This window comes from Moschus berezovskii, chromosome 25 (assembly GCF_049115385.1).
Source record: "Moschus berezovskii isolate FMDL1 chromosome 25, NW_MosBer_1.0, whole genome shotgun sequence".
Classification (NCBI taxonomy): domain Eukaryota; kingdom Metazoa; phylum Chordata; class Mammalia; order Artiodactyla; family Moschidae; genus Moschus; species Moschus berezovskii.
The window spans coordinates 13,004,234-13,027,945 of NC_142484.1; the positions used below are offsets into that span (position 1 = coordinate 13,004,234).

Genomic DNA, 23,712 nt, shown 5'->3' on the forward strand with positions numbered 1-23,712 from the left:
GCAAGCTGCCTCCGTCCCGGAATTAAAGGGCACATGAGTAGCAGACCTGGAGATCTGGTTCTGAAGATGATGGACTCGGACCCAGAACCACATGCCCTCTGTGTGTGAGCAAACAGCCCAGGAAGCCGGCACACTCACAGGCGCTGGTCCCTTTCAAGGGACAGTGACATGACCAGGTTCCAAAGCGCTCAAGTCAGGGGCCCCACAAGTGCATGGACACACTGCTTCTCCTTCCACAGTAACAGGAGACTCCAGTTCTGCCGTCATCTGGTATCTCTTACTGCCCTGTCAACATTTGATCCTTTGGGTCAAAGACTGCGCCTCACGTTCAACATGATCTTTAATGACCCCAATTCCTCAGGCTTCCGCCACAAACAACACTTTCTTGCCCCTTAGTTTAAGGAGTTTAACAAAGCAGGAAGAATCACTGTAATTTCTAACCCTGTCTTTCCCGAACGAAAAACTTTCTGCCACCGATGTTCCCTAAGGGCTCTTTTTTTTTTTCATCTTTTCAAATATTCCAGATAAAAACTCCATGGAGCAGCAGCTACAGTGGAAGCACTAAGAGTATACTATATCATATTAAGAGGGAACAAAGGGTCTGAAGGAAACCTTTGAATGAAAAGCCATCAGACACTAGAGCCAAAAATCTTTACAGCAAATGACCAGGACCAGCAATGAGTGTCAGAATCAGAAGGCAGAAGGGTCTGTCCAGCCAAAGGGTTTTCCTACACACGAGTCAGAACTGCTCCAGACGAGAATCTTCAACAGGAAAAGGGCTAACTACGAAAAAAAGCACCCTACTGACGTCTGAGTGAATCAGACTCCACTGAACGTGGAATTTCCTTTGTGACCAAAGAAAACAAACCAAAACTTCCTTGCTTCCTAAAGCTCTGTGTGATCCAGGGCCCCCCAGAATACTGGGGAAACAGTCACCACCACTTGTCTGCAGAGCGGGCTCCCCGGAGTGCATAAGGATGTTCCAACGTTCTCGGCGTCCCAAAGTGTCCTTACTGTCACCTCCTTGGAGAGCAGGAGTCCCCCTTAGCGAGCGTGCATTGTGGGGGTTGGAGACAGGGCTGCTCAAGACCGGAATGAGGGACAAAGGTTGGACACGAGCATGTGCAGAACTCATGGCCTGTCCGAGTGCCCTTCATGCCTTTCAGCGTCCGACAGCAGAGGGCAGGGCCTCCTTCCCAACCAACACAGGGGCTCCAGAGGAGAAAGGGCGGGCCCCAGGATCTCCCCTCGGGCAGGGAGGGAGCACCACCCCTCCGCCATCACCTCCACCACCACCTCCACCATCACCTCCACCGCCAGGCCCACAGCGAGCACAAGACACAGAAAACTGAGCTGACAACTGCCGACAGGAAAGCAGAGCTAGATCTAGAAAGCACAGAGAGGAGGGCAGACGACCGACAGGTGACACCGGGTGGGCGGGGAGCCCCACACAGACGCGGCCACGAGGACGCACGCTGGACGGGACTTACTCATCGCTTTACACACAGCCATACAATAATCCTCAGACTCAAAATTGTTCCTGTTGCCGCCACAGCCGCCATATATAAAGCGCACGCACTTCCCCTTGGAGAGGTCGAAGTACCAGCGGGGCATCACGGCCCGGCACGGCCCTGTCAGCGCCTCCTGGGAGCAGACAGCTGTGTGGAAACGGTCAGAAGGTCAGCGGGGCGGGGCAGCGGCTTCAGGGGTTCACAAAGCTACAGACCAGCAAGGGAAGAAGGGCCATGAGACACTGGACCTCAGCGAAGGCCAAGACAGGGTGGGACCTGGGGGTCCCAGCCAACCATCGCTGCCAGCCATTGCTGAGCATGCAGCCCTCTTCCTTCCCGAGGTAAGGGAGAGCTCTGGGCCCTGAGAACACTGAACGGTGCTCTCTGCCCTGTCTGGAGCTTAGAGTGGGAAAGGGCTGATGTGGAGGAATTCCACAGTGCACAGCTCGGGAGCCTCACTTTTCTGGTCTGTGTAGTGGAGACAGCTGCCTGCCTTGGCCGTCTCGGGGACATCCAGGGCAGAAGGAGACAGTGTGGGTGTGCAGAGGCAGTTTCAGTGGCAGTCACCGTTATAAACACTACTCAGGTCCCTGGAAAGGGCAAGTGTACATTTTCTGTCCTCCAAGGTTAATCACAAACTTTTAGACTTGGTAAGTCATCAGCTCATGGCTGAACCCTAAACAATTCTTCAGCTCTTAACTGGCTTCAAATATACAGTCAGCAGGGGGCTGCACAGAAGTGGTCTGGAACGTTCACTTTTTATTTAACAGTGAAATTGAAAGGGCCCTGATCCCTTACCAGCAGCTCATCAAATTCCAGATGCCCCAGTGGCCAAGCAGGGCAGCCTACAGATTGGAACACACTCAGGAAAAGAACCAAAGAAGTGACGTCCACTCCAAAACCTGGGACTTTGGCCTCACTGAGGAAGGGGCTCCCGGGCGGGAACCAGGACTAGGGAGAATCCTGCTGGAGGGCAGACCACACAGTGTCTCTGATTCTCTCAGTCCTCACAATGCATACCACAGTTTCCTGACTCTGTCTGTCTGCTGCCAGACCCGGCAGCACCCAGAGCTGACCTCACTTTTGGGGCATGCAGCCGCCCTCCTGGGAGGCAAGCAGCCTGTAAATGAACGAAAGAATATTAACAGATTGTAAGTAAATGACTGCCAGGTGGGTCTACCTCTGACGTCATGAGTGAGCTCCTCCTCCGCGGTGGCCCTGAAGCTGCTGGGCTCGGTGGGGCTCTCCTCATTGTAGTCATCTCCCTTGAAGGTGTCATAGTAGTAGTCTCGATCCTCTACCACCTCCTCCCCCTCCTCCTCCTCCTCGTCGTCGTCCTCATCTGCAGTTGCCTCTGTGAAGTCTTCCAGATCTGCTTCGGTAGGAAACTCACTAAAGGTCACAACAAGAAAGGAAGGTCACCATCAACTGCCGGGCACAGAGAACCTCTGACTCCCTTCCCTGCTCTGAGACTCAGAGCCCAGAGGCAGGGAGTAATAAGTTCAGCCCATCCCTGGTGGCTCAGAAGGTGGGAAAGAATCCTGCAACGTGGGAGACCCAGGTTCGATCACTGGGTTGGGAAGATCCCCTGGAGGAGGAAATGACAACCCACTCTAGAATTCTTGCCTGGGAAATCTCATGGACAGAGGAGCCAGGCGGGCTACAGTCCATGGGGTTGCAAGGAGTCAGACACAACTGAGTGACTAACACTTTCACTTTTTCACTTTCACAGGGAGCTATGCTGCTAAAAGCCCTGAACCCGGCCACCTCATCAGGAGCTGACCGCCAGGGAGCAGGGGCCGCGTGATCGTGCGGGAAGGTGCGTGGCCAGGAGGACAGGTGGATGAAGGCCACTGGTGTGCCTGGGCTCGGCCACAGTCGAGTGCGACGTGCTGGCCCGGCTCCAGAGGAACAGGCTCCACCCAGAAGCCTGGGTGTAGCAGCCACAGCCACCAGCAGGCTCAGGACAGAACTCACCTTTTATAAACGTCATAGTCTTCCTCTTCATCATCGTCATCGTCATCATCGTCGTCCTCCTCGTCCTCTTTGGACACCGCGGTCTGGACCACCTTCGTCTGGGGGCAGCACACGTACTCGGTGCCGTGGAACTGGTCCACCCCGCAGGGCAGCAGCATGCCGTAGCTGTACAGGGTCATCCCCTGAGTGATGCAGGCCTGGGGGCCCGGGATCACAGTCAGGAGACAGCAGTGTGCTGAGACCTCACCCCTAGCTCTCCCAGGACTCAGCAGTGTGCTCAGAGACCCCCAACTCTAGCTCTCCCAGGACTCAGCAGTGTGCTCAGAGACCCCCCAACCCTAGCTCTCTCTGGACTCAGCAGTGTGCTCAGAGACCCCACCCTTAGCTCACTCCAGAAGAAGCCCTCAGCAAATCACAATGTTGAGCCTTTCTCATAGACACATTAATTTTTTGCCCAAAATTTGTGACGCTACTACTTTACAGATTTACAAATTTCGCTTAACGTGCAATGGGAAAATGTCATCTGGCCCAAAACAATGAAAGCCCAAAGGTGGAAAAAAATTAAGGCTGGGGTGGTGGTGGTTTCTTTGAGTAATTACCAACACTGGTTAACAGCAGTCAGTAATGACATACATTCTTCAGTGGTGAGGAATTCAAATTACTTCATAATTAGACAAAATAAAAGCAACCGACTGGAAAAACCAACTCAACTCGGAGGACAAGCTAAGGAAGCTCACTCTCCACAGAGGAAGAATGAAATGACTTCTAGTCCTGTCGGCATGCACGTCCACACAGATTTTCTGTAATTGGATATTTCCACACAGGCCTTGGGGTCTGGGGCAGCCTTACTGGATGCCCTGCCAAGAGCTTCTTAACAATCCTTTTAACGTGCTTGACTTCAGGCACTGGACTATTAATACTGTACTTCCTTACCAAAATATCTATTCTTCTTCCAAATATTTTTAACTTAGAAGATACAAGTAACTGGAAACTTTGATGAGATAAAGGGGAAAAAACTGAGTTAAGTTATCATTTTTCTGGAGAAACAAGCTGCTCTCTCTCCCGACAGAAGCAGCGGCCCCTGACTTCTGCCATCCAGCCTTTACCTCTTTGACCACGGTGTGCCAGCGCTGGTGATTCTCGCACACCTCCATCCGCTCCTTGTGGAAAAACAGGCACTTCTCTGGAACTAGCAGAACATCACTGACAAATTCACCCACTGGAAAAGAGAAGCTTTGTCAGGAGCAAACCTGATCACAGTTCAAGGTGAAAACGACCCTGACTGCAGGTTACTCAGACGGTCACACAGCCACGTGCAGACAGGAGCAGTCTCTGACACGTGTGAGCTGAGCTGCAGCTCATCTGCAGGAGCCAACCGGATGTTTCAGCTCCAGGCCAGCAGACACAAGAGCTCGACACGCAGCTGTGACGCCCAGGACTTCTTCCCTCCTCCTGGCCCTCCATCCCTTACTCCCGGCAGGCCTGCGGCATCCAGCAGGGAAAACGGGAAGAGGAGCCCACCAAGACCTCAAACACACATGGTGACTGCCCAACACCTCTGACTTCACACCAACTGTCCCAGCCTCTCACTTCTCTATATCTGCCACATTGGGTGGAGCAACATAATGTCCAGGAAACTGAGACTGCCTGTTCTCGCAAAGAACAGGTGAACCTTACTTGAGCCCTCTGTGTACCTACAGACACCTCGCTCTACGACAAACCACCACTGTGATGACTGATCCAGGTACAGACCCTCAGTGGAGAGTGAATGATGAAGCGGGAGAGATGTCTTTGCAGAGGGAAGGTCTGGCAGACATGACTTTACCTGGGTGAGTGATAAGCTGACGCAAGTCATCTTCTGAGAACACATCACCTAGACCGTCTTTCTGCTACAAATAGTCATCTGGCTCTAATCATACACAACAGTGAGAGGGTGAGATAATTGGACGGTATCACCAACTCGATGGACATGAGTTTGAGCAAGCTTCGGGAGTTGGGGATGGACAGGGAAGCCTGGTGTGCTGCAGTCCATGGGGTCACAAAGAATTGGACACAACTGAGCGACAGAACTGAACTGATACACAACAATATGACAGAATCATATTCAGAGATATTGTGTCAAACAAAGGGCCTAGACTGTCAAAATTATTATTGCCATAAAAGACTCAGGAACTTCCTTAGGGGTCCAGAGGTTAAGACTCCACTCTTCCACTGCAGGGGGCACAGGTTCGATTCCTGGCTGGGGAACTGAGACCCCACATGCTGCCAAAAGAATAAATAAAAGATTCAAAAGAAAAGCTGAGGAACTGTCTAGATTAAATATAATACATCACCCTTTTTGCAAGGGAGCTGCAAAGGACATTATTCAAACACTAAGGACAGCTGTCCCAAGTGTGACTGCTATATCACAGTCATAACACAAGAACACCCTTGCTCTTAAGAACAAGAAGCTGAAAGCTACTTGGAGGTGAACTATCATAAAGTCCCAACTCACTTTCAAATGGTTTAACAATGAAAAGTAAGTAAACTGCACAAAACAGACAGAGTAAGATGGATAAGGCAAAACTGGAAGCCCAGGTAACAGGTATAGAGTCCACGACTGCCTTTATCATAGGCCTGAAATGTCTCAAAAATAAAAAGCTGGGGGAAAATTACACACAGCCGCTTAGAAAACAGAGCCCTTATCTTTTAGAAACACATGCTGAAATATTAAAAAAAAAAAAAAGGTATCTGTGATTTGTTTCCAAATAATGAGGGGTTGGTGGGAGTGGGCCACAGACAGGGTAAGGGTGGTCCATGAACTGATGCCTGTTTGACTGGGCAATGGGCACATGGCGGGTAAGCCGATGATTCTCTCTGTGTCTGGGTATGTTTGTAACGTCCGTAATAAAAGGCTAGACACTCTGGGTCAGTAGGTCCAAGGTGGGCCTCAGCGATCCGCACCCAACGAACATCCCAGGCTTTTCTGATGCATCATGGACAGGCCCCACAGGGCCCACGCGCAGGACACTGAGGTGGTGCTTGGCGCGGTAAGTAGAGAGGGGAAAGGAGGCGGGCAGGCTCAGCTTGGACATTTTACAACAGCAACAACAACAAAACAACAAAAAGGAAAACCTAATAAGGAAACTGTCTGGCAAGAAAGGTCTTGGGGGAATTCCCTGGTGGTCCAGTGGCTAGGACTCGGTGTGTTCACTGCCAGGGCCCAGGTTCAAGCCCTAGCGGGGAAACTAAGATCCCACAAGTCAAGTGGCAAGGTCAAAAAAAAAAAAAGAAAAGTTGTAGGGGCTGAACGGGTGTGAAGTCTACATGTAGACCAGCTTCCCAGCCTCACCACAGCCTCAGGCCTCAGTCTCTGGGAAGCCAGGGGCAGCCCCCAACCTGCTGTGAGGGGGAACACACTCCCTTGCCGTCACAAGCAGCTGCCCTGCATCAAAACAGCCCTCCACAGGGCAGTGAGTTTTCACTCCGCTATTAGCACCGGACTTTGGGGGCCCAATAGCTCAATTTGACGCTAATGCAGGGACACAAAGGTGAATTAGACACGGTGCTGCCCTCAAGGGTCCCAAAGGCCCCAGGGAAGTAAAAACAAAGTTTACCAACAACCAGGCTTACAGTCGGAGCTTAGTATAGGCAAAGCCCAGTGGCAAACCAGGATTCAGCTCCACTGGGGAAGCAATCTGAGGCTCAATCTAAGTAGAAATCACGTGAATTCTGACATCCAAGTACCAGCTCTCATTGTTGACAGTAACTGTGTTTACTTGGCAATATATTTATTTTTGGTTTTTATTTTGGCTCCTCCTCGAGGCTTCTGAGAACAAGACATCATAGCAACCATCCCAATCCAAAAACCCTTCCAGAAATAAACAAGGACAGAAACAGCCACAGGCTCACAGAGCTCCCTTCTTTAGGTGCAGGAGTCCGTCTGTACACAAATGTCAGCGATGACTAACTCCTTCGCCCAAAATACTAGAACCTTTGCCTCTTCACACTTTACCAACTCTGTCCCACTCAGACCAACGTATTTAAATAAAACTTTATGGATAACCAGGCAACTAGTAAGCTATAAGATTCAGTTTGAGGGGGGAACACTGAAGTGTAACTTCTCATTGAATATTCTAAGTGAAAAAGAGCCATACTGGGAAAGACCGAGTTGCAAAGGCTACGGACAAGGATGCAAAAGGAAGAAATGATTGCTAGGTACCATCTATCTATTGTGTACAAATATTCAAGAATGCTCTTTTATTTCCTTAAGTTTGAGAGTTTTACAGAGAATGAATGAAACCTCATACCCAGAGATTCCTTACAGCCAAATGCAATGAAAAAATATCTTCAAAACCACATCACACAAAACCTTTCAAAAGCCTCACACCACTGCTGCTGCTGCTGCTAAGTCACTTCAGTTGTGTCCGACTCTGTGCGATCCCATAGATGGCAGCCCACTAGGCTTCTCTGTCCCTGGGATTCTCCAGGCAAGAACACTGGAGCGGGTTGCTGTTTCCTTCTCCAATGCATGAAAGTGAAACGTGAAGTTGCTCAGTCATGCCCGACTCTTAGCGACCCCATGGACTGTAGCCTACCAGGCTCCTCCACCATCCATGGGATTTTCCAGGCAAAAGTACACCACTGCAGGTGCTCAGTTTTAAATAAACCGCATTAAGCGCACACAGTGTCCTCCTTTCCCCAACTCAACATTTTTAAAACAAAGTAATTACTATGTATTTTAAATACTGTTACTCAGGTGCTGCCTCTCTTAGTTTGCTACCTGTGAGAATAAGAAAAGCAATGAATCCCATGTTAGGAAAGGTTTTAATGAAGGGAGGGAGAGGAACAGGTTAAGTTAATGGTTAACAGAAATAGCCACACAGACATAGAGAACAAAGGAATGGATACCTAGGGGGAAGTGGGGGTGGGAGGAATTGGGAGACTGGGATTGACATGTACACATTATTATGTATAAAATAGGTAACCAATGACAGCGGACTGTACAGCACAGGGAGCTCCACTCAGTGCTCTATGGAGACCTGAATGGGAAGGAAATTCAAAAAAAGATTTGGAAACATAGCTGATTCACTTTGCTGTACAACAGAAACTAACACAATACTGTAAAGCAACTATACTCCAATAAATATCAATTTAAAAATAAATACATCCACAGAAATACAGAGGCTGTCTACTTTTTATTAAACTTTTTATTTTATATTGGGATATAGCTGATTAACAGTGTTGCGATAGTTTCAGGTGAACAGCAAAGGCACTCAGCTATACATACACATGTATCCATTCTCCCCCAAACTTCTGTCTCATCCAGGTTGCCACAGAACACTGCAGGCTGTCTACACTTAACACTTGTGTTAGTCTCATTACGGATCATCAAAAATTGATCATTTTGCCCCACTAAGCTTCTATGACCAAGTCTGCCCAAGTCACCCAGGTTACAGATGTGTAAATATAATTCAGGTGTGCTGACGATGGGTGGTCAGGATGAACACACTCACTATGTAAACATTTGGAACAACCCTCCTTCTGGGTAATAAAATGCTACAGTGGTCCCCAAGTTTGCTCTGACTGTTCATACAAATGCATGGAATCAGAACACCCTTATCAGCTGAGCCTTCAGAAGTGCAGATGGCACAGGGCCTGGTCGAGGCCTCCCTGACTTCTACACCAGCTACGACTCACTCCTTCAGCTCCTGAACACTAAGCACTGAGTCTGATCTGGCTGGCAATACAGGACTTCAGCAAACTGTGTGGGCGAAGTAAGGGGACCAGAAGACCACCCCCAGGCTGCTGCAGTACTATACACGCTAGGGCTGTTAACAGTCATTTCAGACTCTCGACGTGAACGAAGCTGCCCGCTCACTCAGGGCTGTAGAGAAGGCTCATCCTGTGAAGTCAGAGGATGCCCACAATGGGAGAGGCAGAGAGAGAGACCAGACGAGTCATGTATCAACGCCAGAAAGCTGCAAGTGCTCAAAGGTCCCCCGATAAATTCCTACAGCCCTTGGCTTCTTAGCAGATGAAGCTATCTCACTGTGAGCCGAGAGAAAATGAAATGTAAGGGACTTCCCTGGTGGCCCAGTGGTTAAAGCTTCACCTTCCAATGCAGGGGGACACGGGTTCAATCCCTGGTCGGGGAGATAAGGTCCCATATGCTACGCAACATGGCCAAAAAATAAAAATTAAAAATATTTTTAAAAGTTTTAAAAAAATTTTTTTCAAAAAGAAAAGAAAATGTGAGACCAGAGACCCTGACTCCCTGAGCGGCACCCAGAGGCCCCAGGACGCTCACCGAGACACTTGAATGGGATCACGATGTGGCTCCTGCACTGCTTCTTGTCCCTCCGGCACCAATTGTCCACACTGACCGGCTGGTTTGCCTCCATCACATTTGTGATCTGTAGCTCTGGATACATCTGCAAGGAACAGGAAACACACACAGTAAACAGACTTTGTCCATAACAGACGGACACTCGCCGGGCAAATGAGGGCGAGGGTCTGTGTGCTTAGCTTCGCCATCGTCCTCTGTAAAGGTGAAGACCCCTCTGCTGCCCCGTTCCAGATGAACACCTCCCAGGGACAGGGGAGCCTGGTGGGCTTCCGCCTATGGGGTCACACAGAGTCGGACACAACTGAAGTGACTTAGCAGCAGCAGCAGCAGCTTTCTTTCAACAGGCAGACTTCGGAGCACTTCTAACACAGCTTCTCTTTAAAAGGACCTACAGAAGCAACAAGCGTTCACCCCAAAATGAGTCTATTAGGCACTGAGTCCCCTTACAGGACATGTGTAAATAGCCGAGTTCATGAACTAAAACATTTGAAAGGCAAGTCTATGGAAGTGTCTGTTAATGAAACTATAGAATAATATTCCAGCCCTGACCCCAAAGGCTAGTTTTGGTAAGAAGTTAAAACATCTCATATCCTTTTCTACATCACGTGTTGACCTGAAAGGTCTGTTCAATCAGACCTGAGATAATCCCTTACGATACTGGTGGCTCCTGGCTACAACCTACAAGTGCAAAACACAAGTGCACACGTGACACTGGGCCTGCTTCACATCTCCCTGTGACACGTGGGAAGCCAAGGCTGCATCTCTATGGCCCTGGTCAAGCTCCTGCAGTATTCCTTCCAGAAAGGCCCAAGAGCTTGCAGCACGCCTGGGCCAGGCGCACACTCAGAACAAAAGCCTGCTGCCTGGTCATTACAAGCTTGATCTTAGGTCAAAAGAGGAGAATGACAGAGAACCTATTTCAAAGGTTAATAGGCTCACACGCGACCCAGAAAGAAAAGCATCTCTAAGCTTCAGGCAGCACGCTCACCTCCTGACAGTACTGGAGAACTTCTTCTTTGGTGCCAAAGCAGCTCTGGGTGCCTGCTGGGTCAGGCTCCCACCTCCCAGTCTGGATGTTCACATGCATGTTTAACTTCCCACAGAACATTGCGATCTGAGGCTCGGCGACAGCGAATCCTGTTCCAGCGCTGGCTGCGAGGGCCTACGGAGGGAAAACAATTCCAGGGTCACTCCCAGGAGGCGGGCGCGGAGGCGGCAGTGACAGTACAACGGACCTTTTAAAACTCTTCATTAGTTACTATTTCTTCTTCATAAACAAATCCTTTTCCCAGGAACAAAGCCAGAATAAAAAAAGACCTTTGGACGTCTACGGTCGAGAGAAAGGTGGGTGAGAAATGTAACCCCCTCTCCACATCTGGATACTTCTGACCTGGGAACAGGTCATCAGCCTGCAGTCCCCTCCAACACAAGCATATCCACTTCCCAGCCCGGAACACACCAAGCCACAGAGTACAGAATGGCGGAAGATCCAGGGATTCTACTCAATTTACTCACACAACAAAATTTTATTGAGCAGCTACTATCTTTGCACAGCAGCATGCTAAATGCTTAACCCACAAGGACAAACCAAAGGTTACGTTCCCTGCCCGCAAGGGCTTATGGTCTAGTTCATAGTCGACTCTCACAGGCAAAGTGTGATCCCACCCTAGACATCCTGAGGAGGAAGAGAACGCACAGCTGGAGGAGCCCACGGTACAAAATAGGGTTGTGACGAAGGCCTGGGTAGGAGGTTGACTAGGGAAGCGTCCTGAACAGTGACACTGGAACAGCTCTGGGCATCCATGTGGGGAGTGTCGACTGAGAGTCTGTTGAGGGCCTAAGGGAGGTGGGCAGCACACAGGGTCCAGACTGGACAATCCTTAGACCAAGGAAGGATGGAGTGCCGAGCATTCTAAGTACAGACTTAATATTTCCAAATGCAGCTCTGATGCTCTGTATGCAGGGGAACGGCTCAGGAGCTGGAGAAATGACAGTAGCTCAGGTAAGATACCCCTGGGAGGCAGGAAAGGCTCGGTGACAACGGTTAGGGGGTGCAATACATGAAAAGGGAACACTAAAAGGGACTTCAAGAACAATTTCACCTCGTGTTAGGAAAAAACCCAGCTATTTGTAGCCATTAACAGGTCACAAATTACAGGTGAGAAAAAACATTTAGGTATGATGACTAAGGCTCCTGCAGTCTTGTGCACTAGAAAAAAACACAGGCATCTCTGCTTCTGCAGATATACCAATATTCACAGCGACATTCACAATAAAGTTTTGTTTTCTCTCCTAATATAAAGGTTCTTTCCAAACAAAAATTAAACATCTTTTTAAAAATGTGAAAACTTGAGAGTCGGGTTAGATTATATGGTCTATTATGATCTTTTCAAAAAGAGCAAAGAGCATTAATATTAAATGGTTTTCCTATTAACAGGAGAAAGCAGATTTGGCTTTAAAAATATACAAAGTCGTGTTTTTCCAGGCAAGTCTCCTTGATCTGTGCTGATGGACTGATTACAGACATTAATGGTCCTTTCAATCAGAACCTATGTTAGATTCTGAAACACTACTTTTTCCAGGACCAATTTACCACCTATGCAAGTTTTTCTCTGCAGCTTATTAAAATTAGCCTGCTTTCCACTAGCATGAGACAAGGAAGCACGAACACTTGCTCGATAGTTAGGGAAAGCTAACCTGGATCTAAAATGTTGCCAAGATTAATCAGGGCTGAGAAACTCCTCAATGAGATCCAATGAGGAGAATAGTCAGCAACTTTATTAAGTAGAATAGATCGTTGCCCCACTGTGAGGAATAATGATTAAAGTAGAAGACAGATACTACGCCTTCAGAATAACTGATTGTGAAGCTACATACTGGAGTTAAGTCTTGTCTACTCCAAAGAAAAAAAAGATATTTAAGGTACCTGTGGAAAGCATGCACAGGTAGTACCCTAACGCAGGGGTCCCCAACCTTAGGGATCTAATGCCTGCTTATCTGAGGTGGAGCTGATGTCATAACAGAAATAAAGTGCACAGTACCTGTGCTTGGATCATCTCAAAAGCACCCCCTCAACCCCGGTCTCTGGTGGCAAAAAGGTTGGGGACCACTGCCCTAGTGGCATTTAATTCAAATAGATCATTAAAAGGTATAAAAGGCATAAGACAAATATGCTTAATTCTCACACTGAGCTGGAGATATGCACAAAAAATGCCTCTTGTACCGGTCATTCTTCTTCTGGGAGCCACAAGCCATACTAAGGATCAGGGCTAGTAACCTGGGTCAGGCTGCGGAGGGAAACGAGCATACAGCACACAACAGGGTGCATACAGAGACAGAAGGGAGCAAACCCCTGGGATGCACTCTGCACTGAAACCAGTATTCTCAGCAAATTCCTTCCTTCCGACTCTTCAAAAGCTTAGACAGAAATAAACAATCAACGGGTCAGGAAATAGTATTTCCTAGTAGCTTAGACACTCAGTCATGCCTAACTCTTTGTGACCTCATGGACAGTAACCCGCCAGGCTCCTCTGTCCATGGAATTCTCCAGGCAAGAATACCTGAGTGGGTTGCCCTGCCCTCCTCCAGGGGATCTTTCCAACCCAGTGATCAAACTTGCATCTCTTACGTCTCCTGCACTGTAGGCGGATTCTTTACTACTGTGCCACCTGGGAAGCCCAGTATTTCTTAAACCTGCTGCAAATGAACTACCGTGGTTAAACGTGAAAGATGCTGAGCAAGTTTCTAAATTCTGGACTTGACTTATGGATATACACAACAATATGGCTAAATCTGAAATCAGATTCATGGTTATCCTTAAAAGAGTTAACGACTGGGAAAAAGGACAAGAATATTTTTGAACAATAAATTTTTTTTTAAGTTTTAGTCTGGTAATAATTGCATCCATATAAACAGTTTTCACAACTCAAAAACTGGTATATTCTAATATTAAACAAGTGGAATGCCAGGGTGGGATCTCAGGGGTAGTATCTTATCTTTCAGAAGTACAGGGGAAAGGAAGGGAAGCCATTTGCCTCTTACATTCCAAAAATGATACAGGATGCTCGGGGCTGGTGCACGGAGATGACCCAGAGGATGGATATGGGGAAGAGAGAGGTGGGAGGGGGGTTCAATAAAGGGAACACATGTACACCCGGGGCGGATTCATGTCAATGTATGGCAAAACCAACCAATATAATAAAGTAATTAGCCTCCAAATAAAAAAAAAATGAATATAGGTAAGAAGCAGTGTCAGTTACGTGAGCTAGCCCAGGGCAGAGTGGGCGTGGTCAAGATCATGCAGGCAAATGCCCGTCACACAGCAGATGATGGTCCATGTGTGGGTGTTGGCTGAAAGACCACAAAGGTTCTGACTGTATGAATGCTCCGTTTCCGGGTCAACCACGGAGGTCAGTACACTGGTGGTTAAGTGCACTTGATCTTTGTGTAGAGATAGTCAACAGCATCTTCCCTAAAGAGGATCTCAAACACCCAAGGGTAAAGCAGCATGAAGCAGCAGCTTGCAGCCACAGCCCCTTACATCAGTTACCACCAAGGAAAAGGAGGGCAACTGGAATCGGTCCAGACAGCTCATATGCTGCTGTGATTCACTTCTGAGTTCAGAAAGATTAATCCTTGTGGTCATCAGAGACTCTCAAGAAGGTATCATTTGGAATATAAAAAGCCTCTGCGGACCACGTCCAGGAATCAACTAATCAAACATACCCTAACCTCACCTAGAGTACAACAGGATTTTTTTGGGGTTTTTTGGTATTTCCTGTAATGCTTGTGCTTCTTTCCTTTGAAAATGCTCTTATTTAATGTGCTCTCTATTTTCTGAAGCACACACTGTGCTTTGATCCATTACATCAACATATAAATCAATCTGCTTCTTAAATCTAACATGTTACAAATGGGATTTTGCTGCCAAGTCAGCACTTCTGACATCCTGTGAACCTAGAATCCTCCACGAGAGAAAATGAATGCCCTGTGCCAGGGCGCTGTGGCCGGCCCTTGATCTGTGCACGCTGCAGCACTTTCAAGGCTTTGAGTACAAATTGCATCAACTGCTTTCCTAGCCCAGCACTTCCACTTTACTTAATAATTCATTCTTAATAAGAAATTCCATTCTATTAATTTGGCTCAGAAAAAGAGTTTAGCTACCTGAGGATGGAAATTCAACTTGGTTAAAAGTGCTTCTAGTCACTTGGTTGAAAACCTGAAATGGCTTAAAGCAACAAATAAATAGGAACACACGGAAATCTCATCCTAACACTGATCAATGGTCTTTAGTCATCAGCCCAGGAGAAGCATCTCCTGGGCCCACCTCAGCCCCATCTCCCTTTACAAAAGTGCTCCCCCATCCAAAGCAAACAGGTAATCCATTACTTCCTCACTAAAGCTACTGCCCTAGGATCTGATTTGGCTCCAGGCTCTGTTGAAAGTGCCTGCCATGGAAGGAGCATCCTTCAGAGAGGACGGCTTTATCCCGTTCCTGAGGGAGTCTGTTTCCTGGCACAGGAAGTGCTCCCATGGTCTGGTCCAGGGCCACACAGCTTCAGCTCCTATCACAGCACTGAATGAGGAGCGCCTACTTACCACTGCACAGGAGTGACGTCGAGACAGACTCTTACTCAAAGACACTTCTTTTTAAAGAATGAAGTCAGTAAATGACAGTCTACTTATGGATGCGAAGATCCTGTATTCATTTCTGTCTGCTCAAGTTCTGAATGGCACTTCACGATTCCTAAATGAAAATGACTTAAGTCTGCGTCCACACACCTGCGGCTAAGATTTACTGAATCGAGCAAAGTTTAACAAAATCCATAGTGTCAAGGTTATTGCCCCAATATATTAACTACAAAAGGGAAGACAAATGACTTCACAAGTGGAGACGCTGCTGTGTCTCCAGCAATAATTCACGTTAAGAGGACAGATGGGCAAAGACGCACTGATGGCTGTCCCGGACTGGAGGCTACGGACAAAAACACAGACGCAACGTGGGGGGCCCAGAGAGCAACCCAGAACAGGAAGAGGACACTGGAGGAAGCCTGGAGCCGGGTGTGAACAAGGCCTGTGAGTCGGCTAACAGCACTGTACCACTGTTCACCTCCCAGCTTCGATAACCGCACGAGGGTTACGTCAGGCTTTAACATGAAGAGAAGCACAGTGTTAACGTATGGGGGACCTCCCTCGAGTATTTCTGCAACTTTTAAAATACTCTAAAATTAGTTCAAAATAAAACAGCTTTGATTTTTTAAATCCGGTTCCTCCACTTAGCCTGAATCTGACTGTAAGGTTTCAATCTGTCAAAAGGAAATGAAACATTTTGGCAGGACAACTAGCAAGTATAATCAAGCAGGCCCAATAGCCAAAAAAGTGTTTACTCTGAACACACCATCATGTAGTAAAACCCCATGTGTATATAGATTATATCTGATTTCTCTCCAGTGGGGGATCCTGCCCAAAACCTAACGTGTAAGAGACCCCACTTCTGTTACTGTCCAAAGGGTGACTGTAGTCTGATGCCCCCATTCCGGCTTCCTCAGCAAGAGTGAAGCTTTCAATTGAAAAAAGCTCCAGGGACTTCCCTGGGGGTCCAGTGGTTAAGAAATCTGCCTTGCAATGCAGGGGACACAGCTTTGATCCCGGGTCTCAGAACTGGGATCCTGCATGAAATGGGACAATTAAGCCCCACAACTATCGAGCCTGAACTCTGGAGCCCGCTTGCTCCAACTGGAGAGTAGCCTCTGCTCACCCCAACGAGAGCAGTGCAGGAGCGCAGCCACCAAGGGCCTGTGTGTCGCGACAAAAAGCCAGTGGGGCCAAAAATAAACAAATAAAAGTAAAAAAGCTCCAGGCTTCAAACATTTTAACCTGCTATTTAATAAAATAGCAGGATTCTTGTTGAGCATTTTCCAGCTTTGGAAGCAAACAGAGAAGCCTGCGCTTAAAAGGGAGTTTACATTACACCAGCTAAAAATCCTCGGTCTCCCTTTTCTAACATTTGGACTTAATTCTAATTAGAAACTGGTGAATTAGGTTAGGCGGAAGAACTCTAAATGTAAAAGGCCATTTTTCTTCCACTGACATATGCCAGCTGTCAGGTATCATTTTCGTAGGCAGTAATTTATACAAATGATCCTGCTTTTATTAGAGCTCTAAATATTCAAGTATAGATGAGGTATCAATTCCAAGACTGAAAGCCTATTTAGAGTGTCTCCAAGGCTTTTGACAGGAACGTGGTGGTCTGTCCATCTGGGCTACACTGGGAAGGATGCAAGCATTAAGGTTTAAGAGCGGTCTGTCTTTAAGTTTCAGAGATGAGAGCTAATAGTCTTTTATAAAGTTACTGAAATACAGAAAACACTTTCATATATTAAAAAAAAAAAAGCAGCAGAACAGTGTTTATAGATCTAGACTTCTCAAATGAACAAAGTCTCTACAGGTTCCTGTGTTTCTTTCCAGTTGCCCATAATAAAATAGGAATTCTACGAAACTGACTTCCTCGGGTACAGAGGTCCTAGGGACGATGGCTTTTCCAACCATCATCTCCTGACCCCAGAGCAAGAGCACGACTGATGGCTAAGAGCACCGGCTGTAAGGGGCAGACAGCGTGACTGAGTTCTGGCCCTATCACTGACGAACCTCCTGGACCCCAGTCTCCTGTCTATAAAATGAGGACAATAATAACTGGACACCACAGTGATGTTTTGAGGTTTAATAAGTTTCACACACAAAGTGCTTGAAATAGTGCTTGTTACATTGGAGTTCTTCAAGGGTTGGTGGCTAATATATCAGGCTTTAAACTTTATCTGTAAAATAGGGCTACTGACACACTACTCCTCTCAGGCCTGTTGTGGGATTAAGTTAAGAGAATGAACGTAAGCACTAAGCAAAACTCCTGACTCAAACATCAGCATTGTTATCATCGGCTGGCTCTTGAAGGCATCATTCTCTCAGGCTACAAGAACAGGGGCTTAAGTCATGGGTGTACCACATGACAAGTCATGTCCTCAGAAATCCATGAAATGGGGTAAAGATGGCACCTCCCTTCTCTACCTTTGAAATCTGGATGCACCAGAGTGGGTGGCATCCACACTCCATGTTTTATTTTGAGGGAATTCAGTCATCAAAGGTGCACATGACGATTCAGTACCAGGCTACCATATAAAAAGAGAAGCACCGGGGTTGCTGGCTCTGGTTTTGCTTCCTGCTGAAAGTGAGGTCAAGATGAATCTGTGTTTCCTATCAAAAGGACACTATGTTATTTCCCTAAATCTTTAGGGCTGTTCTCTTGACTTAACTGGCTAAGTAGTCTTGTGGAGGTTATTTCTGTCCTGACCTCAGTTACCCCTTTTGGGCGACATAAATACAACATTACCCAAATGTTAGGTGTTTCAATAAATGACACCCATGGTATTAGCTCTGGCTCCCATTACAGTAGACAGAAGTCCACGCTCCTGTAACTCTTGACACGCGAGACACAGAGCTTGCAAAAGACAGCTTCCTCACTACATAAAAATCTGCCCGATTCCCAAGCAAAGCAGTGACCTGTCATGTTTTGAAGGCTGTGACTTGCAGAGGTCAGAAAGCTGGGATGGTGGAGTGTGAATAGTAACATCAGACGAACTCCATGGTGTGAACTTGGTGTTCCCCTTGGCAATCACTGGCCAGTATCACCCAGGCAGCAACCAAGGGTCTGAGAAACAAACAGCCCAGGCAGGCTTGGCGTGGGGGTCGGGGGGAGGAATAAGCATGTTTCCTAAACCTTAAAAGACTGAAATGATTTCAAGTTACTAACACCAAGAAGTACAAAGACTAAATACTATTCATTAAATATGTTCACTCCAAATCATTCTCATGGACTCACAGATGACAGAAACAATACAAACGATGGAACATTTTCTGTGGCATACGCGAGCACTAACTTGGCAATATTCTGAGAAATTATAAGCATACTTCTAACTGATCTGATGCTCTCTGGTATTTTGTGTATTTTAAATGCATTAGGTCAATCGTTAAAAATTAGGTAATTTGGAGGTATATTTCAAGTATTTCATATACTTGAAACACAATAAATCACACCTCTTTTAATAAATTCTATTCTTCAGATAGACTTCTTTCACTAAAATAAATACTTAGTGATTCTACCAAGGTTAAAATGGGTAACTATCCAACATGTCAGCTCTGGCTGCAATGCTCTGACTTCAAGATGTTCTAACCACAAACGTGATCAGTCACTGTCAGATACTGGAATTGTTTTCACTGGATCTTTTTTCCTTTAAGTATCTGGGAAAAGATAAACCCATGCAGCTGCAAACATCCTCACATAAATATTCAGGACAGTTTTTCCTGGTGTGGTGTTTGAAAGCAGGGGGTTCACAAACACTTGTCGGGGGCTGCTGCAGTCTGTAACATGGTCCCCATGCAAGTAAGAGAAGCCCCAGCGAGCAGGTGCACACGTGGATGCAGACGGTGCTAGCTGCTAACTGCCCTACTTGAGAAGTGACTGTCCTGAGTTCTAAGGCACTCTTCTTTCTACCTTCTGTTTTAAAACATTTTTCATAGGATTACAGCAGCAGGAAATGGGTAGTCCGTTCTTAAAAATATATTCCTTCCATAATATTAAGAACTGACAACCTTAATAAAAATTTTTTTCTTAGTTTTTCTATCCCATGAAAAGCAAAGCATTAGCTCTTTATTTCTAAGGTTCTGTGATGCTGAATGGAAAGGGCAGAAATTCTTTATAAATAGAAAATAAGACAATTTGCCAGGATGACTTGCATAAGGCAGGGAGAGGAAATGCACATTTGAAAATACAAAAAAAATGCCAATTTCCATGTGCGATTTTGTGAAACATGTCACTGTTTACTAGGTCAAGCAACAACCACACACTAATCTTCATGTAACAAATCACTATAACTTCTAAAGTCCATTAAAACAGCTGAGAAAATAACACAAATATGAGAGAAATCCGCCCTCTCCAAGTTCAAAGCAAGTCAGAAAGCCATCTCCTCCATGATTTATGTAGCATTATCAGCTCACACCAGGTCTGCCTGCAGACAGTAATTCTTCCTGTCTGGGACCCATGCCCATGAGCACCACTGTAATTATCAGCAATTTAAAAAAATAAAGTAATAAAGCGAGTATGAGCGGCTAGTCAGTATGTTTACTGCTGGCTGTCTCTGCCATTAATTAGCCTTCCTGGGTGCCAGCCACCTAACCACTAAATAAATTCAGGAAGGAGAGCAGGAAAAGCTACACATGAGTAAAAAGAATAAATAAAAAGGGTATCAACATCTGTGTGAATGCTCCCCACCAGGAAAAGAACAAAAGCACTCGTGTTCTAGTGGTCAGGTGGGCCCTGGGGACATTTGTCCATGCTGCCCTCTGCAATCCACTCTACCCACAGCATCTGAACCATCTCCAGGGAGAACACAGCACACACTCTCTTGTTCCCAGAGATTCCATCTCTTGATGACCCCGGCTATCTGCCCCCTCCTCCCTCTATCACCCCACCAGACACTGGGTGCCACCCTCCTGGGCACAGGCCAGGTTCTCTCCTGCCTCAAGGCACCTAGAACTCACATCTCACCTTTCAGGACCCAATTCAAACGTGCTTCCTTCTGGGGGCCCTTCCCAAGGACAGGCCCCAACCTGTTGGTTGTTTTATTTTCCCATCAAGCAATTCAAAACCACCCTCCAATAGAACGTAGGTTCCTGGGGGCGAGAAGTGGGGCTCTCCAGGTGCTCTAACTGCATCTGCAAACAGTACCTAGAACCTAGTAGCTAATCAGACACCCAAGGAGGTGACTGTCTGATTCTAAAACCTGTGCTCTTGTTTTTTTCCCCCAAGACATTTAGTTAAACTAATAAGAATTAGCAGATACCGCTCAGTGGCGATTTCTAAATGATGAACACTATGCTGGTCTTCACATCAGTACATATATAATGAATGAACAAGTTAAATGAAAAAAAGAAACCCAGGCAGTCTAACATGGCTTCATTTTTTAAATTTTATTGTCATGTGAGTCCAGCTGCCTGGCCCAAAAAGCCACCACCGCCCCAAGGCGGGTCCTCCTTGGGGGCGCCCCTTGCAGCCCTTTCTCCCACTATTTGCTGCCTTGATTCTAAATGACAAGTGTTCCTCTGCATCTTTTCAGTCCAGACATTCTCCATCAACTTTCTATTAAAAAGGACCGAATTCAAACGACCAGACCCTCTGTTCACCCACCCTCTTCCCTGTGCCCTGTTGGTTAAACCAATCTCCTGTTTACATGATTATAACATAAGAAAGTACTATGGTTACAGCTCCTTCCTTAGGCATCTACCCGCCTCAGTCTCAGCAAGGCCTTCTCTTCCTTTACTTCCCTGTACCAATGGCTGATGGGCTTCCTCAGTGGCTCAGCAATAAAGAACCTGCCTGCCAATGCAGGAGGCATGGGTTCAATGCCTGGGTCAGGAAGATCCCCTGGAGGAGGGCATGGCTACCCACTCCATTCTTCTTGCCTGGAAAATCCCATGGATAGAGGAGCCTGACGGGCTACAGGCCACAGGGTCCCAAAGAGTCAGTCACGACAGTGTGTATGCATTGATGGCTGGCACTCAGTCTGTCAGGAAGATATGCAGAGAAGATCGGAAGAAGACAGCACACCGTCCTCCCGCTTCACCTGTGCGGACAACTCTCCAGGAGAGACCCAGCACAGCCACCACTCCTGGGGCTCCGATCACAAGCATCCTGAAAACTCCTCCCTTCTCTCCTGCTCCCCACTCTCTCCTTCCTGACTGGCCACCTGTGTCAGTGGCTCACAGCTTCCCGCGGGCTCCGGGGAAAAGGTGTGTGGTTGCTGAGTTTCAAACATGATGGGTCTCAAAATAAGCTTTTATTTTATGCACACACTTTGTTGGCCATTTGGACAAGCTCTAAATTGTAATGACACAACTTTCCCTCAGAATTTAATGGGTGGAACCACTGTCTTCTAGCTCCCAGCATTGCTGCTCGTACATCTAGCCAGTTTGATCCCTAGTTTGCTGTGCAGGTTTGGTTTTTCCTACACAGAAGTAAAATTTTACCAATCTCTGGTATCCTGAAACTTGACTATAAGGAGCCTTGGTCTGGTTTTTGTCACTCACTTGCCTGACCTTTCATTGGGGTCACATCAGTGTGAAACACTCAATCCTGGGTTTCTTCTGAAATTCTCATCAGGTGCATCTTACCTTTATATTTTCTAGTTTTTGTTCCTTCTTTCATAAAGATTTCTAACCAGATTTTTAAATGTCGGATATCACATTTCTAATAACCAACAATGCTTCCTTTTTCTCTGAAAGTCTTTTTTTGTTGCAAAACTATTTCACAGAGCCAATACCCTCTCCTTTCTGAGATAAGCATCAGTTCAGTTCAGTTGCTCAGTCGTGTCCGACTCTTTGAGACCCCATGAATCACAGCACGCCAGGCCTCCCTCTCCATCACCAACTCCTTGAGTTCACTCAAACTCATGTCCACAGAGTCAGTGATGCCATCCAGCCATCTCATTCTCTGTCGTCCCCGTCTCCTCCCACCCCCAATCCTTCCTAGCACCAGACTCTTTTCCAGTGAGTCAACTCATCGCATGAGGTAGCCAAAGTATTGGAGTTTCAGCTTCAGCATCAGTCCTTCCAATGAACACCCAGGATTGATCTCCTTTAGAATGGACTGGTTGGATCTCCTTGCAGTCCAAGGGACTCTCAACAGTCTTCTCCAGCACCACAGTTCAAAAGCATCAATTCTTCGGCGATCAGCTTTCTTCACAGTCCAACTCTCACATCCATACATGACCACGGGAAAAACCATAGCCTTGACTAGACGGACCTTGGTTGGCAAAGTAATGTCTCAGCTTTTTAATATGCTATTTAGGTTGGTCATAACTTTCCTGCCAAGGAGTAAGCGTCTTTTAACTTCCTGGCTGAGATAAGCATCAAGAGCCTACTAAATTATCTGTCTGTTCCCTGCATGGTCTTCAAATTGCTTTCTCCCCATCATGTTGACTCTAGTTCATGATGTCCCTGAAGTAGCTATGACCCTAAGTCATCTAACTCAGTATTAAAGAAGGGGACACTGCAAAGCTGGCTGGATGTCTTCAGCACATGGAAAGAACTTGTCTAGAGAGGAATTCTACAGCTCCCCAATTTGGGCCCCAAGCCTGGCTGTCGTGGGTCTGGGGGGCCTGACTTTCCCCTCTCACTGCCTCGTGCTCTGCTGGGCCTGGGGTCCCAGAGTAACCTGTGGTCTTCTCCTGGGGTGCAGAGTGGGGGTGGTATTCAGGGACTAATTACTTATAATGGCAACCCACTCCAGTATTCTTGCCTGGAGAACCCCATGGACAGAGGAGCCTGCTGGGCTACAGTCCAGGGGGTTGCAGAGAGTCAGACACAACTGAGTGAGCACACACACACACAGATATACTAAATTAAACAAAATGTATTGTCAAAGTTCATTTCACCTATTTTTGCTTTTAAAAAAATGTCAACTGGAAAAAGTTATTTCATATGAGGCTTGCCTTTCTTTCTAATGACAAGGCTGTGTTAAGTGTTCAGCTAACACTGATAGGAATGACTTTTTTTCATTCACCTGTAGACTTCGTTTAACTGCACTTTCCTTTCTTCCATTATGAAGGAAGTTTCTGGCCATTACAAAAATGGGGTGCTTGGACAGCGAAGTAGGTGAGAGCCACAAAGCTTCTCTGAAGAGGCCAGGCTAGACAAGTGGTTACAAGTAAAATAATGAACAGGAATTAAGACAAGAAATAGGACCTTGAGACATTTCTTCCTAAAACGGGGATTTGGTGTAAGTTATATAAGTGGGTGAAGCAGGGCCAGAAGCCAATGCTCTTATTTTATCCAACTGCTGGAGGGTGG

The 23,712-nt window shown here is 46.8% G+C and overlaps 1 protein-coding gene across 4 annotated transcripts in view; it reads right to left on the reverse strand.

Moving 5' to 3' along the window:
• Nucleotides 1-23,712, reverse strand: part of APLP2 (amyloid beta precursor like protein 2) — a 64,535-nt gene that overhangs the window by 18,460 nt on the left and 22,363 nt on the right. For 2 of the 4 annotated variants that reach the window (XM_055415862.2, XM_055415860.2), the window contains exons 2-7: nucleotides 10,805-10,978; nucleotides 9,778-9,901; nucleotides 4,595-4,707; nucleotides 3,489-3,685; nucleotides 2,692-2,903; nucleotides 1,491-1,658 (exon numbers count right to left, since the gene is read on the reverse strand). In XM_055415862.2, coding sequence (XP_055271837.2) covers nucleotides 1,491-1,658; nucleotides 2,692-2,903; nucleotides 3,489-3,685; nucleotides 4,595-4,707; nucleotides 9,778-9,901; nucleotides 10,805-10,978 — 988 coding nt within the window. The remainder of the gene's footprint in view (nucleotides 1-1,490; nucleotides 1,659-2,691; nucleotides 2,904-3,488; nucleotides 3,686-4,594; nucleotides 4,708-9,777; nucleotides 9,902-10,804; nucleotides 10,979-23,712) is intronic. The other 2 variants (XM_055415864.2, XM_055415863.2) reach the window with 1 other exon arrangement.